The sequence below is a fragment of the Equus quagga genome, chromosome 12 (genome assembly GCF_021613505.1).
Source record: "Equus quagga isolate Etosha38 chromosome 12, UCLA_HA_Equagga_1.0, whole genome shotgun sequence".
In the NCBI taxonomy this organism is placed as follows: Eukaryota; Metazoa; Chordata; class Mammalia; order Perissodactyla; family Equidae; genus Equus; species Equus quagga.
In genome coordinates, this window is record NC_060278.1 from 11,682,235 (window position 1) to 11,701,983 (window position 19,749).

Genomic DNA, 19,749 nt, shown 5'->3' on the forward strand with positions numbered 1-19,749 from the left:
GAAGACACAACTCCTGGGTCAGAGACAAAGGACTCTATCGTCATGGCAGAAGCAGTCTCCGGAGCTTCCTGTTCATTTGTGGTGATTCCTCGTGCCCCTAAGTACCACAGGGGTGACACGAAAGACCTGTCATGGATGGCTGCACACACAGCAAGCTGCCCTACAGGAGAGGATCCTGAGCTCGGGGCATTCACCACTTTCATAGTAGGGAGCAGCCAGCCTGCTTCTTGGCAAGAGAAAGACGTTACCTCATCCTTCAGAGTTGCTCGCTGCAGACACCACTCTGAGGACTGGCCCACGGAAAGAGTGGTCAGGGCTTGTCCTTCTCAGCATGCCCAGAAAGACTATGCACGGATGCTCAAAGATGTGGAGGCTGCCTCTCCCCACAGGACTGTGTTAGCAAGAAAAAATGTACGCTCCTAAAGTGAGTTAGACCAAATCCAAAAGATAATTTTCTGTGGAAAAACACCAGAAACATTCACCGAAATTGAGATATAGAACGTTAGGAATGCCCCCTCCCCGTCTGGATGATGCTGTTGACAAGCTCTGGCGTCAGAATAATATTGACGAGTGTGTGGAAGGGTGGTTGAAAATTTAGTGGGATGAATTGAAAATCATTATTTGGAGTATTAAAAAGTTTTTAAAAATTAAATTTAGTCTTTCTTAGTTGAATATTGCTATGCTTTCATAGTTTTTTCCAAATATGAAAAAATTATGATATTTGAAAACATAGGAGTGATGGTTGTTACAACCACCACCACAACAGCAATAATGGCTAACGTTTCTTAAGGGCTTACTATGTGACATGCTCCATTCAAAGTACTTCTAAGTATTAACACACTAATCCTGACAATAACTCTATGAAATAGGCGCTATTATTTTCCATAAGAGGAAACTAAGGCACAGAAAGGTTAAGTAATTTATGTAATGTCACCTATCTATGCTTTTAGCTGCGGTTGACTGGTGAAAGTCTCACCAGTTGGTGCATTTATTCTGTGACATTCCAGGAAGACCAGAGGTAGGACAGGTTTCAGAGCTAGTGGAGTCAACGGCTAAACAGAGTCATGAGTCAGAATGATTTCCATCTTTTTAAAAGCTCGTCATCTACGTACTGGCTTTGCCCTCTGACTGGCCCCTCCTGTCATCACCAGATGACTTGGCATCACTTCCACATGTGGCCATGTCCAGAGTCACGGAGGAAACCTCTCCCCTGGTGACCTTGTGAAGGAGTATAAAAAGCTTTCCCACAAGCCCCCAACAGATCTTTCCTTGTGCCACACTCGCCAGAACCAGGTTCCACGCCCACCCGTGAGACATCTGCCCAGAAGGATGGGATCGCAGTGTGTTGAGCTGAGACCAGACAAGAGCTGCCCTTGGCATTGGGAACATGAGCACCCTCCCTGGAGTGCTGTGGGAGATACAGCTTAGGGTCTGCCAGCAAGTCAAAAGAGGTGGGGGTTGCCATGGGGTGCCCCCATCTGCTCCAGCTGGTCAGCAGACAAGGGAGGGTAGAAACACAGATGCTCCATCTTTGGAGCCAGACCTGAGAAGTCTGCTAATTCTACTTGGGTTTACATGGTTTTCTTTTTTAGCTGACATTTCAGAAACAGATAGTTGTGGTAAGGTTGATCAAATCGACAGAGAGAGTGCATCCAGAAAACTGGTCGCCTTATTACTGTTGGCGATGCCTGTTGTTATGGGTCCATAGGAGGAGTTTACAAAAATACTTGCTCCTGGCCTACCAAGATTTTTTCATGAACTGAGTTTGAAAATTGAATACAGTACCGTGGTGTATTATCTTAAAGAAGCAGCTCTCAAACTGTTTGGTTTCGGGACTTCTTTGTAGTCTAAAAAATTATTGGGCACCTCAGAGAGCTTTGGTTTATATTCTATCTGTTCATAGTTACCATGCTAGAAACTTAGAAGGAGAAATTCATTTAAAATAATGATAAACCAATTCTGTGTTAATATAAATAACATATTTTAAAGAGAACCAAGCTGTATTTTTCAAAACAAAAACTTTAGTGAGACTAGTGTCATTGTTTTACATTTTTGCAGAACTTTTCAATGCCAGGCTTACTGGAAGTCAGCTGAACTCCTGTGTCGGCTTCTGCCTTCCGTCTGTCATGCAGTCACATGACTTGCGGCCTCTAGAAAACTCCACTGAACACTTGTGAGAGAATAACAGTGGCAAAGGCAAATAAAATCTTAATATTATTATGAAAATAATTTTGACCTTGTGGATTTCCTGCAAGAGTGTTCTGGAACCCCAGGGGTCCTCAGCCCCTACTTTGAGAAGCACTCTCTTAACGTATTTTGTGCAGTTGCTAGTGCATAGTTTATAATGGCTTCAAGCAGTAGCACAGGTAAAATAGTAGATAAGATATTAAAAGGAGGCTCGTAAATTGATCATATCTCAGAAAATGGAAATAGATGATTTATCAGTGCAGCCATGTGCCGTAGTCCAAGAAATCTGATCACGCAGGAAAGTCCTGGTGAAAACCCCAAATCATGAGCAGATAGTTCAGAAGTTTCGTCACTTCACCAATCCCTTTGAATCTTGAAAATATAATATGATTTACACAAAAATATGCACACTGACGCATACTTTAGGCAATATCTATTATGTAAAGCACATTTAGTCTCCATTTTTTTTTTCAGACTTAACATTTCAGATGATTTGAAGGTTGGCTTTTTCAGCACAGACCATGCTACTCAAACGGATTCCAGCGAAATTTTTCCTTTAAAAGAGTTGAGTTCCTGTACACAAAAGCTGGTACAGGTAAATCTAGATTTATCTTGAGACTTCTGAGATAATTTTAGACATTATTTGCCTTTACGACTCCTTCCTTGACAGAATTGAAATCATTTAAAATTTTAAAGATTAGCATCTTTTACAAATTGAGTTGGATGACAGTTGCATTTTTAAAAGTTATTGCTATAAACTACCCCTTGTATTTATGTCATAGTTATGTCATGCCTATATATGTTAACTTGTTTAGTGAAGTGTTTTGTTACTTTCTTTACAATTCCTTTGACATTTGTGAACATTTTCTATTTATGATACTTTTGAAAAATTATAAAATATTTTTGGTGTATAGAAGAACGTAGAGAATAATATAATGAATAACTGTGCTACCAACCATACAGCTTTGTTAAATCTTGACATTCTACCACATTTCCTTTGGATCTTTTTTTATCGTAAAGAAACAGAACATTTCATATACGTTGGATATCAAGGGTTGTTATTAAAATTCCTAATCAATAAAAGTGCCACATAAGGTAGCATATTACCATAAATACTTTTGTGTGCTTTGCTTCTGTTTTTTCACTTAACAATATAACTTGGAAATCGTCCCATATTAGTACAAATGGAGTCTTGTCACCTGTTTCACAAGTACGTCATATCACAAAGTGGCATCATTTATTTAAAGCCTCTGCTATTGATGGACATTTTGGTCATTTCAAATCTTTGACTGTGATGAATAATTCTGTATGTACTCATATGCCAGTAAATCTGTGGTGTAAATTCTTAAAAGTGGAATTTCTGAGTCAGAGGATGCATGCGTTAGTCATTTTGAAGGATGTTGCCAAATTGCCCTGCATAGAGATTATACCAATTTGCACTCCCACTATTAACTTTGAAGGTGTCTCTTTTCCTCCCATATTTGCCAATTTATTGTCTTCTTGTATGCCTTCAGAAAAGTTTTATAACTTTATTCCTTTGCAACTAGATGTATCCAAATGGCTAAGTTCTGGTCAGTAGAATTTAGATGGCAATGTTGTGTGGCAGTTTTGGGGGAACCTTTCTTAAGACACTACTTACATGCACTGTCTCCCACTTTGCTTCCGTCTCCTCCTCTCCTTCCTTCCTTCCCTCCTTCCCTTCCTTTCTTTCCTTCCTTCTGTGCCTAGAACATGGATGCCACCATTTGCGTCACGATTTTTGAGGAAGTAGTAAGAGTAGCAAGTACTCTGAGCAGAGTAATAACATAGAAGGATCTTAGGTCATTGTCACCACTGATTTCTGTCACTTGATTTTTTAATACAGCTGAACCAAACTCTGATACAATATGCTTAAATCAGATTAAGGATATCTCCCCTATTTCTAATTAAGAGAGGGATTTTTTAAAAAAACATCGTAAATGACTGGATTTGAATGCTTTTCATGGCTCGATGGAGATAATCAGATAGTCAGATGGTTTTTCTCCTTTATTTGATGATGTGGTGAAATTCAATTTTTGAATAGTAAACCTGGAATGAACCCAACAGGACCATAACAGTTGTTTTTGAATTTCTTCATTGTTTGCTATTATTTTACTAAAGATTATTTCTGTCTTTGTTCATAAGTGAGATTGTCCTATAATTTTCTTTTCTCCTTATATTGTTGTTGGTACCAAGGTCATAGTACCTGCATAAAATGAGTTAGGAAGTGTGGAATAGTTGACATAGATTGGAATTATCCATTCTTCAGTGTCTGTTAGAATTTGCAGGTAAAACTGTGCTTATTTTATTGCTGTTGTTGTTTTGTTATGGGTGTATTAGGTTTTCTTAAATCTCCTTGGGTCAGTTTTGATGTTACATTTTTCTATAAAAGTATTTATTTTGCTGAATCTTTAACTTATTGATAATGTTATTATTCTCTTATTTTTAAATCTTTATTCTATCTGGTATACTTCTTTTTAAATTCTTAATTTTATCTAGATGCCTCCTCTCTTTTTTCTTAATGAATCTTGGCAGTTATCTATTTCATCAACTTTTTTCAGAGATCCAACTTTTGGATTTATTAATCCTCTCTATCATATCTTTATTTTCTAGTTCATATTTTATTATTATCTTTATTATTTATCTATTATTTAATTAATAATCTTTAATTTTTTATCTTGATTATTTAATTTCTTCTACTATTTTTGGGTTTGCCCTGTTTTTCTTTTCCTAATTCTTTAAGTTGGATCTAGGAATCAGTTAAGATGGCATATTGCTCTATGTTTAGAAAATGCAACTATATCATCGGAATCAAATAAGAAGTCGAGTTAGACGGTCGGGAGTTGTCATCTGAGTTATCCATGTACCAGATGCGTTTTACCTTTTCAGATCTCCACTGTTAGTGAATGGCTTTTGCTTTCATATTTCTGACCTCATAGTAGCAAGATGGCTGCTCCATTTCCTACCTCCATCTGCACTTCACAGAGGAAGGGAGAATATGGGAGGAGTAGAGAGGGGTGGTGGTGTCTGTATTAGGAAAGCAAAACCTTTCCATGGAAAACCCCAGCTTATTTCTCATTGGCCTTAACTGTATCACGTGACCACTTTAACTATAAGAAGTTCTGGAGAATTGAGGATCTTAGCGTGGCACATTTCTTTCCCCACCAAGTCATGGTTCTCTCAGTAAGGAAGAACCAGCGTGATGGATGTTGGGCTGTCAGCTACCAGTGCCCACAGATCACTCATTCTGAGGCCTCCTTCCTTTCTTTCATAAGCATTGAAGACTGTATCTTTCTTGCTAGTTACTTCTTTATCTTCATCCCCCAAATTTTGATATGTAGCATTTTTACTGGCATTTATATTTAAATACTCTAATTTTCTGTTTATTTGGTTGGCCCATTGTTTAATAAGAAGTTTGTGAGGTTTCCGAGCATGCTTTTCAGTTATTGTTATGTTGTTGACCTTTAACTTCAATGCTTTGTTGTTAGTGAAAATTCTCTGTGAGACAAATTATTTGGTGTTTGTTGCAATTTGTATGACGGCTTTGTGTGAGGTCACTTTTTGTCATTGTGCCATGGATATGGGAAATTAAAAATAATCTGTATTTGTTCATTGTTGAGTGTGTGTATACATGCTATAAGTATGAGCTATATATATATATATCCTTTTGCCATATTGCTCATTTTATTCAATACTAATATAGCTATATCAATATTCTTTGGGATAGTATTTCTCTGGGAAATCTTTCTCAATCTTACACTGACCTCATTTCTGTGTCATTGTGTCTTAGGCATGTCTCTTACAAACTGTGTATAGCAGATTTTCTAAAGTCCAAACCAGTAATCTCTTTCTTTTAATAGCTAATTTATTCTGTTAGTACTAATTGTGGTTAATGGTATATTTTTATTTTCCTGCCATCTTATTTTGTAGTTTTTCCTTACCTTCTTTTTTCTCTATATTCTTTTTTTCTCCTTCCCTACTTTCTATTGAATTGGTAAACTTTCTTTAGTTCCTATTCTCTCTTCTACTAGTAATTAAGTTAATCATTTTATCTTCATTTTGTTTAATGGTTATCCTCAAATTTGAACATATATACCTGATTTTATAGTGTCTACAGTTAACCAGAATTTCTAATTTCTGTCAAACAACACAAGAAATGTAGGACGGTCATCTATAATCACTCCCTCTGTCTTACCATTATCACTGCCAATTATTTTAATTGTACTTTTTTCCTAATATTTTTGCAGTTACCTATTCATGTTATTTTATCCAGTTAGTGTTTGTTTAGATTTGCTCACATTCACCGGTTTCTCTGCCAACCGTCGCTTCCTATATCTCAGGACTTATTTTTGAGTTTAATTTCCATGCTTCCTAGAGATCCTCTGATCCTTGTTTCAGCAAAGATCATAGCCTACTTAGCGTTAATACTGTACAACTTCACGTAAAATGCATTAACTTTGCAACCGTGCAGGTCCATTTACCACCCTCCCCTGCGCTTTATGCCTGGGTATCATATGTATTACCTCTACTTCCATTGTAAACGCAAATTAGAATGTTTGCTTTACACAATCCTATATATCGTAAACTAATAAAAGGAAAAACTAGTCTGTTATATTTACTTGGATATTTACTATTTCCAATACTTTTCATTCTTTCCTAAAGATCTAAGTTTCCAGGCTGTAATATTTCTTTTTAGCCCAAAGAAATTTCTTTAGCAATTCTTATACTGAAGATATTTGGGCAATGAGTTCGCATAATTTTCTTTATTTAAAGTGTGGCTGGGGCCGACCCGGTGGCGCAGCAGTTAAGTGTGCACGTTCTGCTTCGGTGGCCTGGAGTTCACCAGTTCGGATCCCAGGTGCGGACATGGCACCGGTTGGCAAGCCATGCTGTGGTAGGCGTCCCACATATAAAGTAGAGGAAGATGGGCAAGGGTGTTAGCTCAGGGCCAGTCTTCCTCAGCAAAAAGAGGAGGATTGGCAGCAGATGTTAGCTCAGGGCTCATCTTCCTCAAAAATAAATAAAAATAAAGTGTGGTTACATTGAATATAGAATTCTGGGTTGACAAGTTTTTTTTCTTTTCACTTTTAAATTGTTATTCCGGCTTCCTTAGTTTCTGATAAGGAAACTTCAGTCATTTCAAATGTTATTCCCCTGTATGTGGTTGTTATTTTCTTTTCTGGCTGCTGAATATTTTCTTTTTATCTTTCGTTTTCAACAGTTTGGTGCCTATGTACCTGGGTGTGGTTCACATGTATTTACCCTGCCTGCGGTTTGTTCAGCATCTTGAATCTTTACGTCTTTCACCAAACTGGGGAGATTTTTGGCCATTATATCTTCAAATGTTTTTTTCTACCCCATCCTTTCTGTCCTCTCCTTCTGCCACTCCAATTACTTTCATGTTAGATCTCTGATTATTAATTCAGAAGTCCCTGAGCTTTGTTCACTTTTAAAAGTTTTAAAATTTAAAAGATGATTTCCCCTTTTTTGTGCTATTGATCTGTCTTCAAGTTCACATACTCTTTTCCTCCGTCATCTTTATTCTTCTATTAAACACTTCCAGCAAATTTTTAATTTCAGATATTTTATTTTTCAACTCTAGAATTTGTTTTCTTTATCATAGTTTCTATTTCTCTGCTGTCAATGCAAATAACCAATAACCATTCTATAGACAAGAGAGAGAAGGTGGATTTTACCTGAGCCAGGCTGAGGACTATAATACAGGAAGGCAGTCTCCACAAAGGAAGAAAGCATTCTAGGGGCCGGCCCGGTGGTGCAATAGTTAAGTTCACTCATTCTGCTTCAGTGGCCTGTGGTTTGCCTGTTTGGATCACAGGTGTGGCTTGTCAAGCCATCCTGTGGCAGGCATCCCACATATAAAGTAGAGGAAGATGGGCACAGATGTGAGCTCAGGGCCAGTCTTCCTCAGCAAAATGAGGAGGATTGGCAGCGGATGTTAGCTCAGGGCTAATCTTCCTCAAAAAAAGGAAGAAAGCATTCTGGAGAACTGTGGTTTTCAGTACAGTTTTATGCTTTTTAGAACAGAGAGCATACATCAAACATGCCCAGGAGACATATTCATCAATGTTTCAAAGAGATACTGTGTTGCAGATTAGCAGGTCAACACGACCCTGCTGTCCAGGAAAGGAAACTTGTCTTCAGGAGAGCTGATACTAGCACAGTAGGAAAGGAAGTATGCATCCTTATCTTCAAACAGTGCATCCTTTTACTTTGAGATAGTGTTACATGCACTCTTTACTTTAATAGTTAAAGCAGACATACACTGTATGTTGGATAGGCCATAAGTCAGGCTTCTTTAGTTCAGCCCAAATCAGGTTCAAACCAAAATAGCTACCCCATATACCTCAATATGTGAAAATTTTTTGTCACTGCTGATGTTGCCAATTTTGTTCATTTATTATAAGCATATTTTTCTTTACTTCGTCATGCATAGTTATAACAGTTGTTTTAAAATCTTTTCCTGCTAATTCCAACCTTTGGGTAATAGTGGTATTGGTCTCAATCATTTTTTTCTTGAGACCAAATCACATTTTTCTGAAATTTTTTTTTTATGTCTATCAGTAATTTGGATTATCTCCTGGATATTGTGAGTGCTATCTTCTAGATTCTGATATATATATATTCCCCTGAAGACTGCTGTTGTTTTTGTTTTAGCACATGACAATCTTGTTGGGATTCAGTCTGAAAACTGTGTCTCTTGGTTGTCACCCCAAATCTCAGTGTAGTTCTTTTATCTCCAGTTGGCTGCTTGCAGTCTGCTCCATGTGTGTGTGTTTCAGGGATCAGCCAGAAGTCTGTTCAGTTTATATACAGATTTTAGGCTCCTACTCTTTGGTTCTTTTCTTTCTAGGACCCTCACACAAACATCGTCCAACAGCTTTGGCTGCTCTGTCCTTTCATTATTCAGGCCATAAAGCCCACTGATTTCTATTTGAGGTTTAGCCGCCTTGTGAAGTCACTGAACACATTTGTCCCAGACTAAAACAGGAATCTCATTCTGCATTAGTTCCTTCTTCCAACTTTTGAATCCCCTCCAGAATCCTCCTACTTTTGTTAATTCTCCAGAGTCTTCAGGTTATTGTTGTGTTTTGTCCATATTTTATCTAGAGTTTATAGTATCTGTGGGAGTTGGTGATCCAGTAAGAGTTTGTTAGATCATACCAGGGTTCCCGTGCCTCCATTTTTCAGAGCAAGCAGTCCATGTAAGGCTGATTCTTCTAAAGCAAAGTCATCTCTGCCTCTTCTTGGAATTTAAGGAATTCCTTAAGACTTCACTTGCTCTAGAATATATATTTTTATGATTTCCCAACATAGTACCCTTCATGAGTTGACAATATAATATAAAGAAAAAAGAGTATGAGTCGGGCATAACTCTGTTCAAATCTGGGCACTTCCACTTACCAGCCACATAATGTAGCAGACTAGCCACTTAATCTCTCAAAGTCTTGATAGCCTCATCTGCAAAATAAAACATTCCACGGAGTATCAGGATACTAAAATGAGCTTCTTCTCAATATGCTAGAACACCAGGGATCAAATTCCAGCATGAGTGTGAGTTAGATCCCATTTGCAGAATTTGAAAAGGGAATATGCACATCTGATCAATGACTCTAAGCTCTTGAATCAGATCAAAGATAATAAAAAAGGTGATCAGGATGTATAGAGAAAAAATTGCTAGAGTAGTTTCTCTAGAAAGCACTATTGCTGTGCTCTTTATGGGGGAAGGGAAAACAGAAGCAATCTTCCTGAACTCAAGGCTAGTAAGGCAAGCTCATATGGAACTTGAAATATGTTTGCTATTGGAAGACACAGGGGACTGGTGCTTGATCCATGCAATAAGGAAGCTAACATGGCTGTGACAAGAAGATGGAGTGGCTAAGTTGAGGTCAGTCCCCATTTTCAGAGTTTTTGGGGTGAGGAATATGTGATTGTTTTCCCATGGACCATATGTGGCCTATGAGAAAAAGAGAGAGCCAATGTGGGGTCATTCTGGGTCCTATCCAGTAGAGTGATCTGGAAAGAAAGAGGACCCTTAGCAAGGAGAAGAAAGAGAACTCTAGATTCACAGGAACTGAGGAAGGAGTAGCAATGACCACCCAGAGCAGAGAAGCAGCTGCTTAGGTCAATGTGCATCCATGGGAGAGGGTCCCAGCAATGGGAATCTCTAGAGAAGCTATGTTGGTGCCCAAAGGAAGAAGAGTTAGTTCTCATGCCCTGCCAGACCAGGGTGAAGCCATCCCACCAGGTAAGAACAGCCATACCTCTTTATCCCTTGTGCCTTGGCAATGGGGGAGACACAGCAGCTGGGGTGTAGGGGAGGAAGTGAGAGAGAAGGAGAAAGCTCAAGAGCAAATTACACTCTTTTCCTTAAAGACAGGCAGCTGCCAACTGCAGCCCTTAGCTTGGAGTACAGGGAGAAGTCTCCCCTATGAATGAAGTTGGAAGTGTTTAACTCATATACTCATATTCTAAATGCTATTTTGAGGCTCTGTTTTGAGTGATGGTAGGACTTTCTGTCCCCAAGAATGAGCAGAAAAGTCACAGAATTGCCTGTAGTTTCTATTCAGGGCAGGGCAAGATTACCTAGTGAATACATTTTAAATGGATGGTGGGAGACAAAAATACAATGTTTCTGATGATCATAAATGGTTCTTAGTCAACATGCTGTTATGTATTTTAGTGCTTGGCTAGTAGATTCACAACAGATGTTGATTCTTGACCATCTTTTCTGATCTGAAATCCACATCTTGAAAACTGTAGGGGAACTGAATGTCCCACCCCAAAATGTGTCCCTTTGGCTTGATTATTTTTTTTTTTAAAGATTTTCTTTTTTCCTTTTTCTCCCCAAAGTCCCCCAGTACATAGTTGTATATTCTTCGTTGTGGGTCCTTCTAGTTGTGGCATGTGGGACGCTGCCTCAGCGTGGTCTGATGAGCAGTGCCATGTCCGCGCCCAGGATTCGAACCAACGAAACACTGGGCCGCCTGCAGCGGAGCACCCGAACTCAACCACTCGGCCACGGGGCCAGCCCCTGGCTTGATTAGTTTTAAGAACAAAAGACTCAGGAAGAAACTTTGACCTCTCTAACTGCCTAAAAGAATTTAAGATAGAAGGTCTGTTCCAGGAAGGAGCTATCACCATAGATAACTATAATATAATATGATCCAGTTGTGGTGGACAGGGAGGAACCTAGCAAGGCCCATTTAATCAATGTTCTCCCCATGTCCCATTGTCTCTGCAAGGCATGGCAAACATTTGTTTACCAAACATTTGCTTTTCCATCTCCATGTGAATTGCCTTCCTCCCCGTTGAAGTCCCAAATCACCGCCCCCAACATTCTCCTTCGTCTTTAGCTGTAAGTGATATTTCAGGTGGTGGCTTTGGCCATTTTGGTGAGTTACTCAGTTTTCCTGGGTTTCTCCCATGTATACGTGTTATTAAACTTGTTTGATTTCCTCCTGTTATTCTCTCATGTTAATTTAATGTTTCGACCAGCCAGAAGAACCTAGAGGGTAGAGGAATATTTCTTCTTCTCCTGCAAAACCGTATCTTTTGAGGTGTAACAAAGGGTGGTTGTTAGCACAGGTATTCGCTTCCCTGTGGGAGGAAACTGCTAGCGTCCTCCTCTCCCTTATTCCATTAGCATATATTAGTTTAGCAGATTATCTGGAGTTGCCCAATGTACACAGTACTTGAGAGGTAGCCTTAAAAGGCAGGACAGGTCCCTGACCAGGTCATATGCCCAGAACCAGGCAAGATGCTAGATGTTTTATACAGAGGGCCCTTACTTGCTACAATAAAGTATGTTTTTCCATTTTTAGGAAACTAAATCTCTTCAGGTGGATTTTGGATTCCTCAAACAATTGGTTCAATTGAAATTTGAGGACCGTCTTAAAGAGGAGTCTTTCAATCTCTTCACTGTTCTACATGACAGGATCCTCGCAATGGAAAGCCATTATCAACAGGTAGAATTTCTCTCATTTCCTTTCTTTTGTGTGTATAATTGATCTTGTGCTGAGATGTGTATGCACGCAATTGTGAAATTAGCAACTTGTGAGAGCAATTTAATTTGCATATGTTGTGTTTCATATAATAGCTAGTAGATATAGCTTTACTGTGTATTAAGGACTTCTGTAAGTACGCTGAATACCAACTCATTTAATCTTCACATTAACCTCATGAAGTAGGGAAAATTGTTATCACTCTTTTAGAGATGAGGAAACCGAGGCACAGAAAGATTCATTAGCTTGCTCAAGGTTACCAGTTAAAAAACTGGCAGCATTTAGGGGCCAGCCTGGTGGTATAATGGTTAAGTTTGCACGCTCCACTTTGGCAGCCCAGAGTCCACAGATTCAGATCTCAGTGCGGACCTACACACTGCTCATCAAGCCACACTATCACAGCACCCCACATACAAAATGGAGAAAGATTGGCACAGATGTCAGCTCAGTGACAATCTTTCTCAAGCAAAAAGAGGAAGGTTGGCAATAGGTGTTAGCTCACAGCCAATCGTTCTCACTAAAAAAAAAAAAAACAAAAAACACCTGGCAGAGTTTAGATTCCCAGCCAAAAAGTTTGATGCTTGAGATCTGGTTCCTCACTACAATTTTATATGACCTCATTTGTGCTTTAATGGCTCTATAGGAGCTAAAGACATGGAAAGTGCTACTTTGAGGAATTTCCTAAAATCTTTGATCAGGTTAGCATATTTACCTGTCATTAAGAACAGGCATTCCTGTTATTTCTCTGCTATACAACAAAAAACCCATCTGTTGTTGACCACACCATTCTAAGTTTCATGCTAAGCCTTCTAAATACATTTCCTCTTTCACTCCCTCAACAGTCCTAAAATGGAAATCCTGCTATTCCTGATCTACAGATAAGGAAACTGAGCTGTCAAGGTTAAGTCGCTTGGTAAGGTCAGACAGATAGTAAGTGGCACAACGATATGAAAATCCAATTCTGTCTGACTCTAAAGCCCATTTGTTGTTCACATTCCATGCTGGAATCAGAATTGATATCAGAATCAAGGGTATTTTTATAATGTACTATCCTTCATTGTCATCCTAAACAGATAGGATCAAATGATTTGATTAATCAGAAAAGGATTCTAGTTTATGGCTTAGCAGCTCTAGACTTCTTTTTATGAGTATGTCAAAAAGTACAAGGACCAGAGGAGGATGTGAATTACAAACAGGTTTTACTACTTTTAAAAGCAATTCGAGGAAGACACTAAAAAGAGTTTGATTTGTAAAATGAAATAAAATCTTCAAATTATCTGGATTTATTTTATCCATATGAGCTCTCTGTTGCTTTTGGTTAAGTATAAGTGAAAACAGAATGTGTCATAATAGCTGTAGTGCAGGAGAAATGGTTATAAATTGAAGTTTCGGAGAGATGGCGATGATTTGGATGATCGTTTTATACTGAGTCCCTCCCTGGGAGGTGTGAGAATTGTATTCAGAAGTACATTGTGGTGCTCATTGCATTTTCTTTTCGTTTCAGAATGAGGATAGCATAAGAAAATGCTATAATCAGCAGTTGGCTGATGCCATAGCTGTCGTCAAAGGAATGTACAAGGTGAGTTTTCAGCGCTGTCATGGGCAAGGCTGGCTCTCTATCCTGGGAGTGCGCAGCATGGGGCTCACCTGGGGCTCCCCGTCTGTGTTTTTAGCTTTGAAGATCTGTTCCCTCAAATTTTCACGTTACCAAAGAGGGATCAGGCCTAAGACTACTCACACTCACTTCAAATTCACCAAAATAACACGTTATGGTGACAGTTACGACTCTCCAGGGACTGGAAAATTCCAATCTGGGATTTAAAGCACCTGAGCAAGTGACAAAGTAATCCTAAGTTTGTTTGGTGAGCATGTAGTTGGATAGAAGAAGCTCAAGTGGTCTCAAGAGAGAGCTCACTGGGTCTCTAGTAAATGCTGCTGAGCGATCTCTGACCCTCGATGGCGTAATTTTTTTAAGGCCAGCGACACTTCTATCTGCCAGACATGGTGCTTCACTCTCATCAATAATGGGAGTATTCTTGGTTTTTGATTATTTTTTAGGCTTAGTAAAGATCTTGCGCTTGCTTCTTTTAGTATTTATAACTATAATCTTGTCTTTCATTTCAGTATGCTTCCGTAAAGAAATATCTTCTATTTACAGCGAATTGGGCAGTGATTGCATACTTCTTTTCATAACACTGAACACATTTGTGTTTAATTACGTAATTGCTTGTTACGTGTCTCTGTCCTGTGCCAGACTGTAAGCCGTATGAGGGCAGGGATGTTGTCTGTCTTATTCACTGCTGTGCCCTGCCTGTTAGCACTGTGCCTGGTACGTCATTAGCAATCAGCTAATAATTGCTACATGAATGGATGGTTGCCTGTACCTGTGGCAGATACTGGTAACTCAACAGTCTTTCTCCCTCTTCCTTTTTTTATTAGCAGAAGCACTTCTTACTATAGAAGCCGATATGCTAGATCTTTCTTTCCCAGCTTCCTTTTCAGCTGTGGCATAAGTGTGGGCAAGGTCAAGTCGCTGACCAATAGGACCTGAAGGTAAGCTGGCTGTGAGGTTTGGGGAGGAGGTTATTCTTTCTAATTAAGAGAGACTCATGGGAAGAAATCCCCTTCTTTTTTCTTTGCTTGACATTGTTATGTTTCCTTCTGATGCTTGGGATTGCCACAGCCAACCTAAAACCAAGGACTGAGACATTTTGGATGTGCTAAGGATGGCAGAGTGGAAAGATGGAAAGCACTAGGATCCTTGATGACTCATTGAGCAACTGAAGTAACTCTGGACTCGCCCTGCGTCTGGCCCTTTTATTTCATGAGATAATAACCCCCTGAGTGTTTAAGTTACTGTTAGTTAGCTGTTCACTTACTTGCAGCTGAAACTATCCCAGGATGGGTTGCTCTGTCAACAATCTTGGTGACTCTGTGCCAAACTGTTTCCCAAGATGGCGGCAACACTATCTCCCACTCACCTGCTGTTCTGCAATGTTACCTTGCTCCTCCCCCATCAAGAGCCGCAGCTGAGTCCCCTTCCCTGAATCTGCGCTGGCCTCAGTGCCTTGCTTGTATGTATAGAATGTGGAGGAAGTGATGCTACAGGACTTCTGAGGCGAGGTCCAAAGAAGCCTTGCAACTTCATCCTTCTACTCTTGGAATGTTTGCTCTCTGGATGCTCCCTCTCTGGATCCAGCTGCCGTGTTGTGAGAAGCTCAAGCCATTTGGAGGAGCTGCATGTGGGTACTGGGTCCACAGGCTCAAGTGAGCCCAGCTTTGAAGTCATCCAGCCCCCAGCCAGTTAGTCTTTCATCTGAGACCCCAGGCATTGTGGAGCAGAGACAAGCCGTCCCACTAAGCCTGCCCTAATTCCCTGACCTACTGAGTTTGTGAGCATGATAAACAGTTATTGTTTTATGCTACTAAGTTTGTGGAAATGTATTATGCAGCAATAAATACACAGCTGGAACAGTATGCTTACACTCACATCAATAAGCAATTTCTTAATTACATTTGTTGGCTAGATTACTTCCCCAGTAGTTCTGCCAGCACAGAATAGCATCATGGCTAGGAGTTGGTATAGGGTGTGTTTTAGAACAAGGATTCCAGAGTCAGACTACTTGGGTTCAAATCCTGGCTCTGCCACTTAATTGCTAGGTGACCTGAGGCAAAATACTGAGCCTCTCTGCCTCAGTTTCCTCACCTGTCAAATGAGAATGACAATAGTACCCACCTCGCAGACTTGTTCTGAGGAGGAAATGAATTGACCCTTGTGAGGCACTCACAATAGTGCCTGGCATGTGCTAAGTGCCATCTAAGTGTTTGTTAAATAAATAAGCACTTTACATATTCATGGCACTCCTTGGTGTTGGTGTCTTTTTCTGCTCCTTTGTTATCCTGTGTTAGTATTTAGGCTTGTAGCTTTCTGTCCACTGACTGTAGATTTCAGACATAAGAAAATGCCCTTAAGATGTCTGTAATCATTATCAATATTTATTATGTTTCACCATGTGAAATTGCCATTTATGGAGCTCAAAGGGTCAAATATCAGCAGTTTCATATGGCTCCACCCAATAAACATACTTATTTTAACAAATAAAAGGCAGGGACAAACTACATAAAATATTAGGCTATGATAACTTTTAGTAAAACAAATTCATCTTCAATTTAACCAACACATGTCGAGTGAATATTGTGCGTTAAGATATACTGGACGCTGACATTACAAAGATGAAGGAGGGATGAACTGGGGGCAAGGAGATTATAAACAAATCCTAGCAATATAATTTGTACAGTGCAGAGTTAAACGTATGTACCAGGAGTTATAGGAGCACCACAGAGGGAGCAGTTATTTCTGCTGGGGTACTTTGGGAAGGCCTCACGGAGGAGGTGATATCTGTGCTGAGTTTTAAAGTAAGTACTCAGATGGTGGACAAGAAATAGAAGAGATTCTAGATAGACAGCAGAGTGTATATTAGGATATTTTTAGTGATAAGTGATAGAAATCTAACTCACACTAGATTAGCTAAAAGGAGAACTTATTGACTCATGCAATTGAAAAGTTAGATAGTAATGACTTCAGGAAAAGTTGGATCTAGGTCCTCAAATAACATTATCAAGAAACTGTCCATTCCCTGCTTTGCCTCCTTCTCTGATGGTTTATTTCCCAGGCAGATTCTCTCCACGTGAGAGCAAACTCAGAGAGAATATCTCTTTCTAAATAATCCCTACAAGAGTCTCGAGATGGACTCTGGCCGAGTTATTGTCCCTTCATGCCCACCCAAGCCAAGCCGTAGTCACATGCTCATCCCAGGGAATAATATCAAGGAGAGGGTTTACCCATATGGAAGAGAGGGTCTGGTACCTGCAGGAGGGATGTTAGTTAAGCAAGTTAACTTCCCACTTCCAACAGCATGTGAAAAGGCAAGTAGGACCCAGTCAGAGAACTGCACACGGTCAGTGCTGCCAGCTGTTGCATTGCCCCATAGGGTAGCCACGAGCCATATGCGGCCAATGAAATTAAATTAAATTAAAAATTCAGTTCCTGGGTTGCACTAGTCACAGATTACCCAGCAATATTCTGTGAAACTAAATAACTTAGGAGAATTAGGAAAGTTTGCACAGATATGTTTGATCTTATTATTTGTTTTATTTTTATATCTTTATTAATAATAGTAAAATAGCTCTGCTTTATTGGGTGCTTTCTTTGTGTTGGGCACCATACAAACGGTTTAGATACATTATTTTATTCAGTCCTCACAATGAACAAGTAGCAAGAACTGGGCCCCAGATCAACTCTTCAGTTCCTGATGTGGCTCAGGGAGAGGTGTTGTTAACAACAGGAGCCATCTCACAGCTTCACAGTCCGACTTATGGTTCTTGCTAACTAGAAGTTATGCTGCCACAGAAGTGTCGTGCCATATGGCTTATCCAAAATGTGGTTCCCAGAGATGAAGTCTGGTATCTTTTGCCTTGTTCAACCTCATGAAGTAAGCCTTCAAAGTTGGCACTAGTGTCCCCATTTGATAGTTCAGGAAACTGAGGCTCGGCAACATTTAGCACTCACTCAAGGTCACAGAGCTGGTCAGTGGTGAAGCTGGGAGTCCCGTTCCCATCTATGGCTCTGAAGTTCTTCTGTAGAGAATGGGAAATGCTTGAATTCTCCGAGCAGGAATAAGAGAGGTGCTTTCTTATCCTTTAGGCTGGTTACTCCCGGACAGTGGGAACAACACATGAGAGAAATGGAGACACAGACATGCGTTCTAGGAAGACAGAAACCACGAGGAGTCTTCTCAGTGCCTAGCACAGTGCTTGGGTTTTCATAAATGCTTACTGGAGGAAGACAGGAGGAAGAATGGAGAGATGAGCTTTATCTGTCCTTTAAGGCAGTGGGTTGGGTAATGGAGGGGAGGGAGAAAATGGAAGAAATTCTGCCCTAGATTAGAAGAATTAGAAGGTGGCACCGAATGCAACTTGTGGGGCCAGTTAGAATCCTAATTTGAACAAACCAACTGTTAAAAAAAAGTTTTGAGACACTTGGAGAAATTTTATTATGGACTAGTTATTAAACAGTATTAAGAAACTCTGTTAATTTTGTTAGTATGGTGCTGGCATTGTGATATGTTAAAAAAAAAAGAGTCCCTAATTATTAGAGATGAACTGTGAAATGTTTAGGGATCAATGACATGATGTCTAGGATTCCTGTAAAAATACATAAGCACAAAACGGGCAGATAAGTGGGAGGCAGACTATTATAGTTTTCCCTACTTTGGTGTATGTTTCATCATAAAAAAAGTAGACATGTTTGAAAAATGTAAGTTATTTCTTTAGCCCTCTTTCTTAAAGTCGCCAGTGGTCTTATATGAGCTAAAGATGGACTCCAGGCTCCCTCACTTGGTCTGTGCCTACCAGACCTTCAGAGACCTGGCCCTGATCCCTAGGATCCCTGAGTTCTTTCTGCTGTAGCTTTTGAACCCTCAAATCTGCCGAGCGCATTCCTGTCGCAGAGTTAATGCCTGGAACCCTCTGGCCCCTATCTTCATATTGCAGCTCAAACGGTACCTCCACAGGTCTCCTGGGACCGCCACTGCTCAAGGAGCCACCTTCCACTCCAGTCTCTCCCTAACCCATCAGCCCTTTGTATGGTCTTCAGAGCAGCTACTACTGCTAAAATTGCCCTGTTCAAGTTTATTTATTTACATGGTTCTGTTTCACCCCAGTAGAGTTCACGCTTTTAGAGAGCAGCAATCTTGGCTTTGCAGGTAGAGACGCAGTGGGTGCTAGATAAGCTTATGTTGTGAGGAGGAGCACACGAGGTAAATGGGCAAGGGCTTTCTAAGCAGGAGTCACTGCCCGGAGGCCATAAAGGAAAATTAGAGTAGCCATAAAATGAGAAAGTTCTGTACAAGAAAAGGAACTAAAAATAGTTTGAAGATAAATGGAGAACTGGGAAAATATTTACAATAAAATATGCAGATAAGGTACTAATATCCCTAATATATTGAGAGCTCTTACCAATTATTAAGATAATGCTGAACCACCCAATAGAAAAATCAACAAAATATATGAAAAGGAAATTAAAATAATAATATCCAAATGGCCAACAAACTTATAAAAAGATGCTCAATCTAATTAATAAACAAATGCAGGTGAAACAAAAAATAGTGCTTTCAACTATCAGATTGGCAGAAATTAAAAAGATTGATCTTGTCTAGTGTTGGCAAGGTGTGGGTAAACGGGCAAACACGTATACTGTAAAAGCCCGAATTGGTACCATCATTTAGAAGAAAATTTAGCAAATTCTAGTAAAAATTTACACGTGCATTTATTTTGACCAAGCAATTCTACTTCTAGTAATCTATTCCACTAGGTAAAATGGATAAAAATACATATACAATAACTAGCAGCATCATAATCCAGGTTTTACTAGAAAATAATGGAATAATACTGTTTAATGATGCAAATGATAGAAAAATACCCATTTAAACTGAGGTATATTTATGTGTATATCCAAGGTATA

The 19,749-nt window shown here is 39.6% G+C and overlaps 1 protein-coding gene across 1 annotated transcript in view; it reads left to right on the forward strand.

Annotated features, from left to right (window-relative positions):
• C12H10orf67 (chromosome 12 C10orf67 homolog) overlaps positions 1-19,749 on the forward strand; it is a 145,879-nt gene that overhangs the window by 14,269 nt on the left and 111,861 nt on the right. The window contains exons 2-4 of the mRNA XM_046679607.1: positions 2,662-2,782; positions 12,048-12,191; positions 13,732-13,806. Of these exons, the coding sequence (XP_046535563.1) occupies positions 2,662-2,782; positions 12,048-12,191; positions 13,732-13,806 (340 nt within the window). The remainder of the gene's footprint in view (positions 1-2,661; positions 2,783-12,047; positions 12,192-13,731; positions 13,807-19,749) is intronic.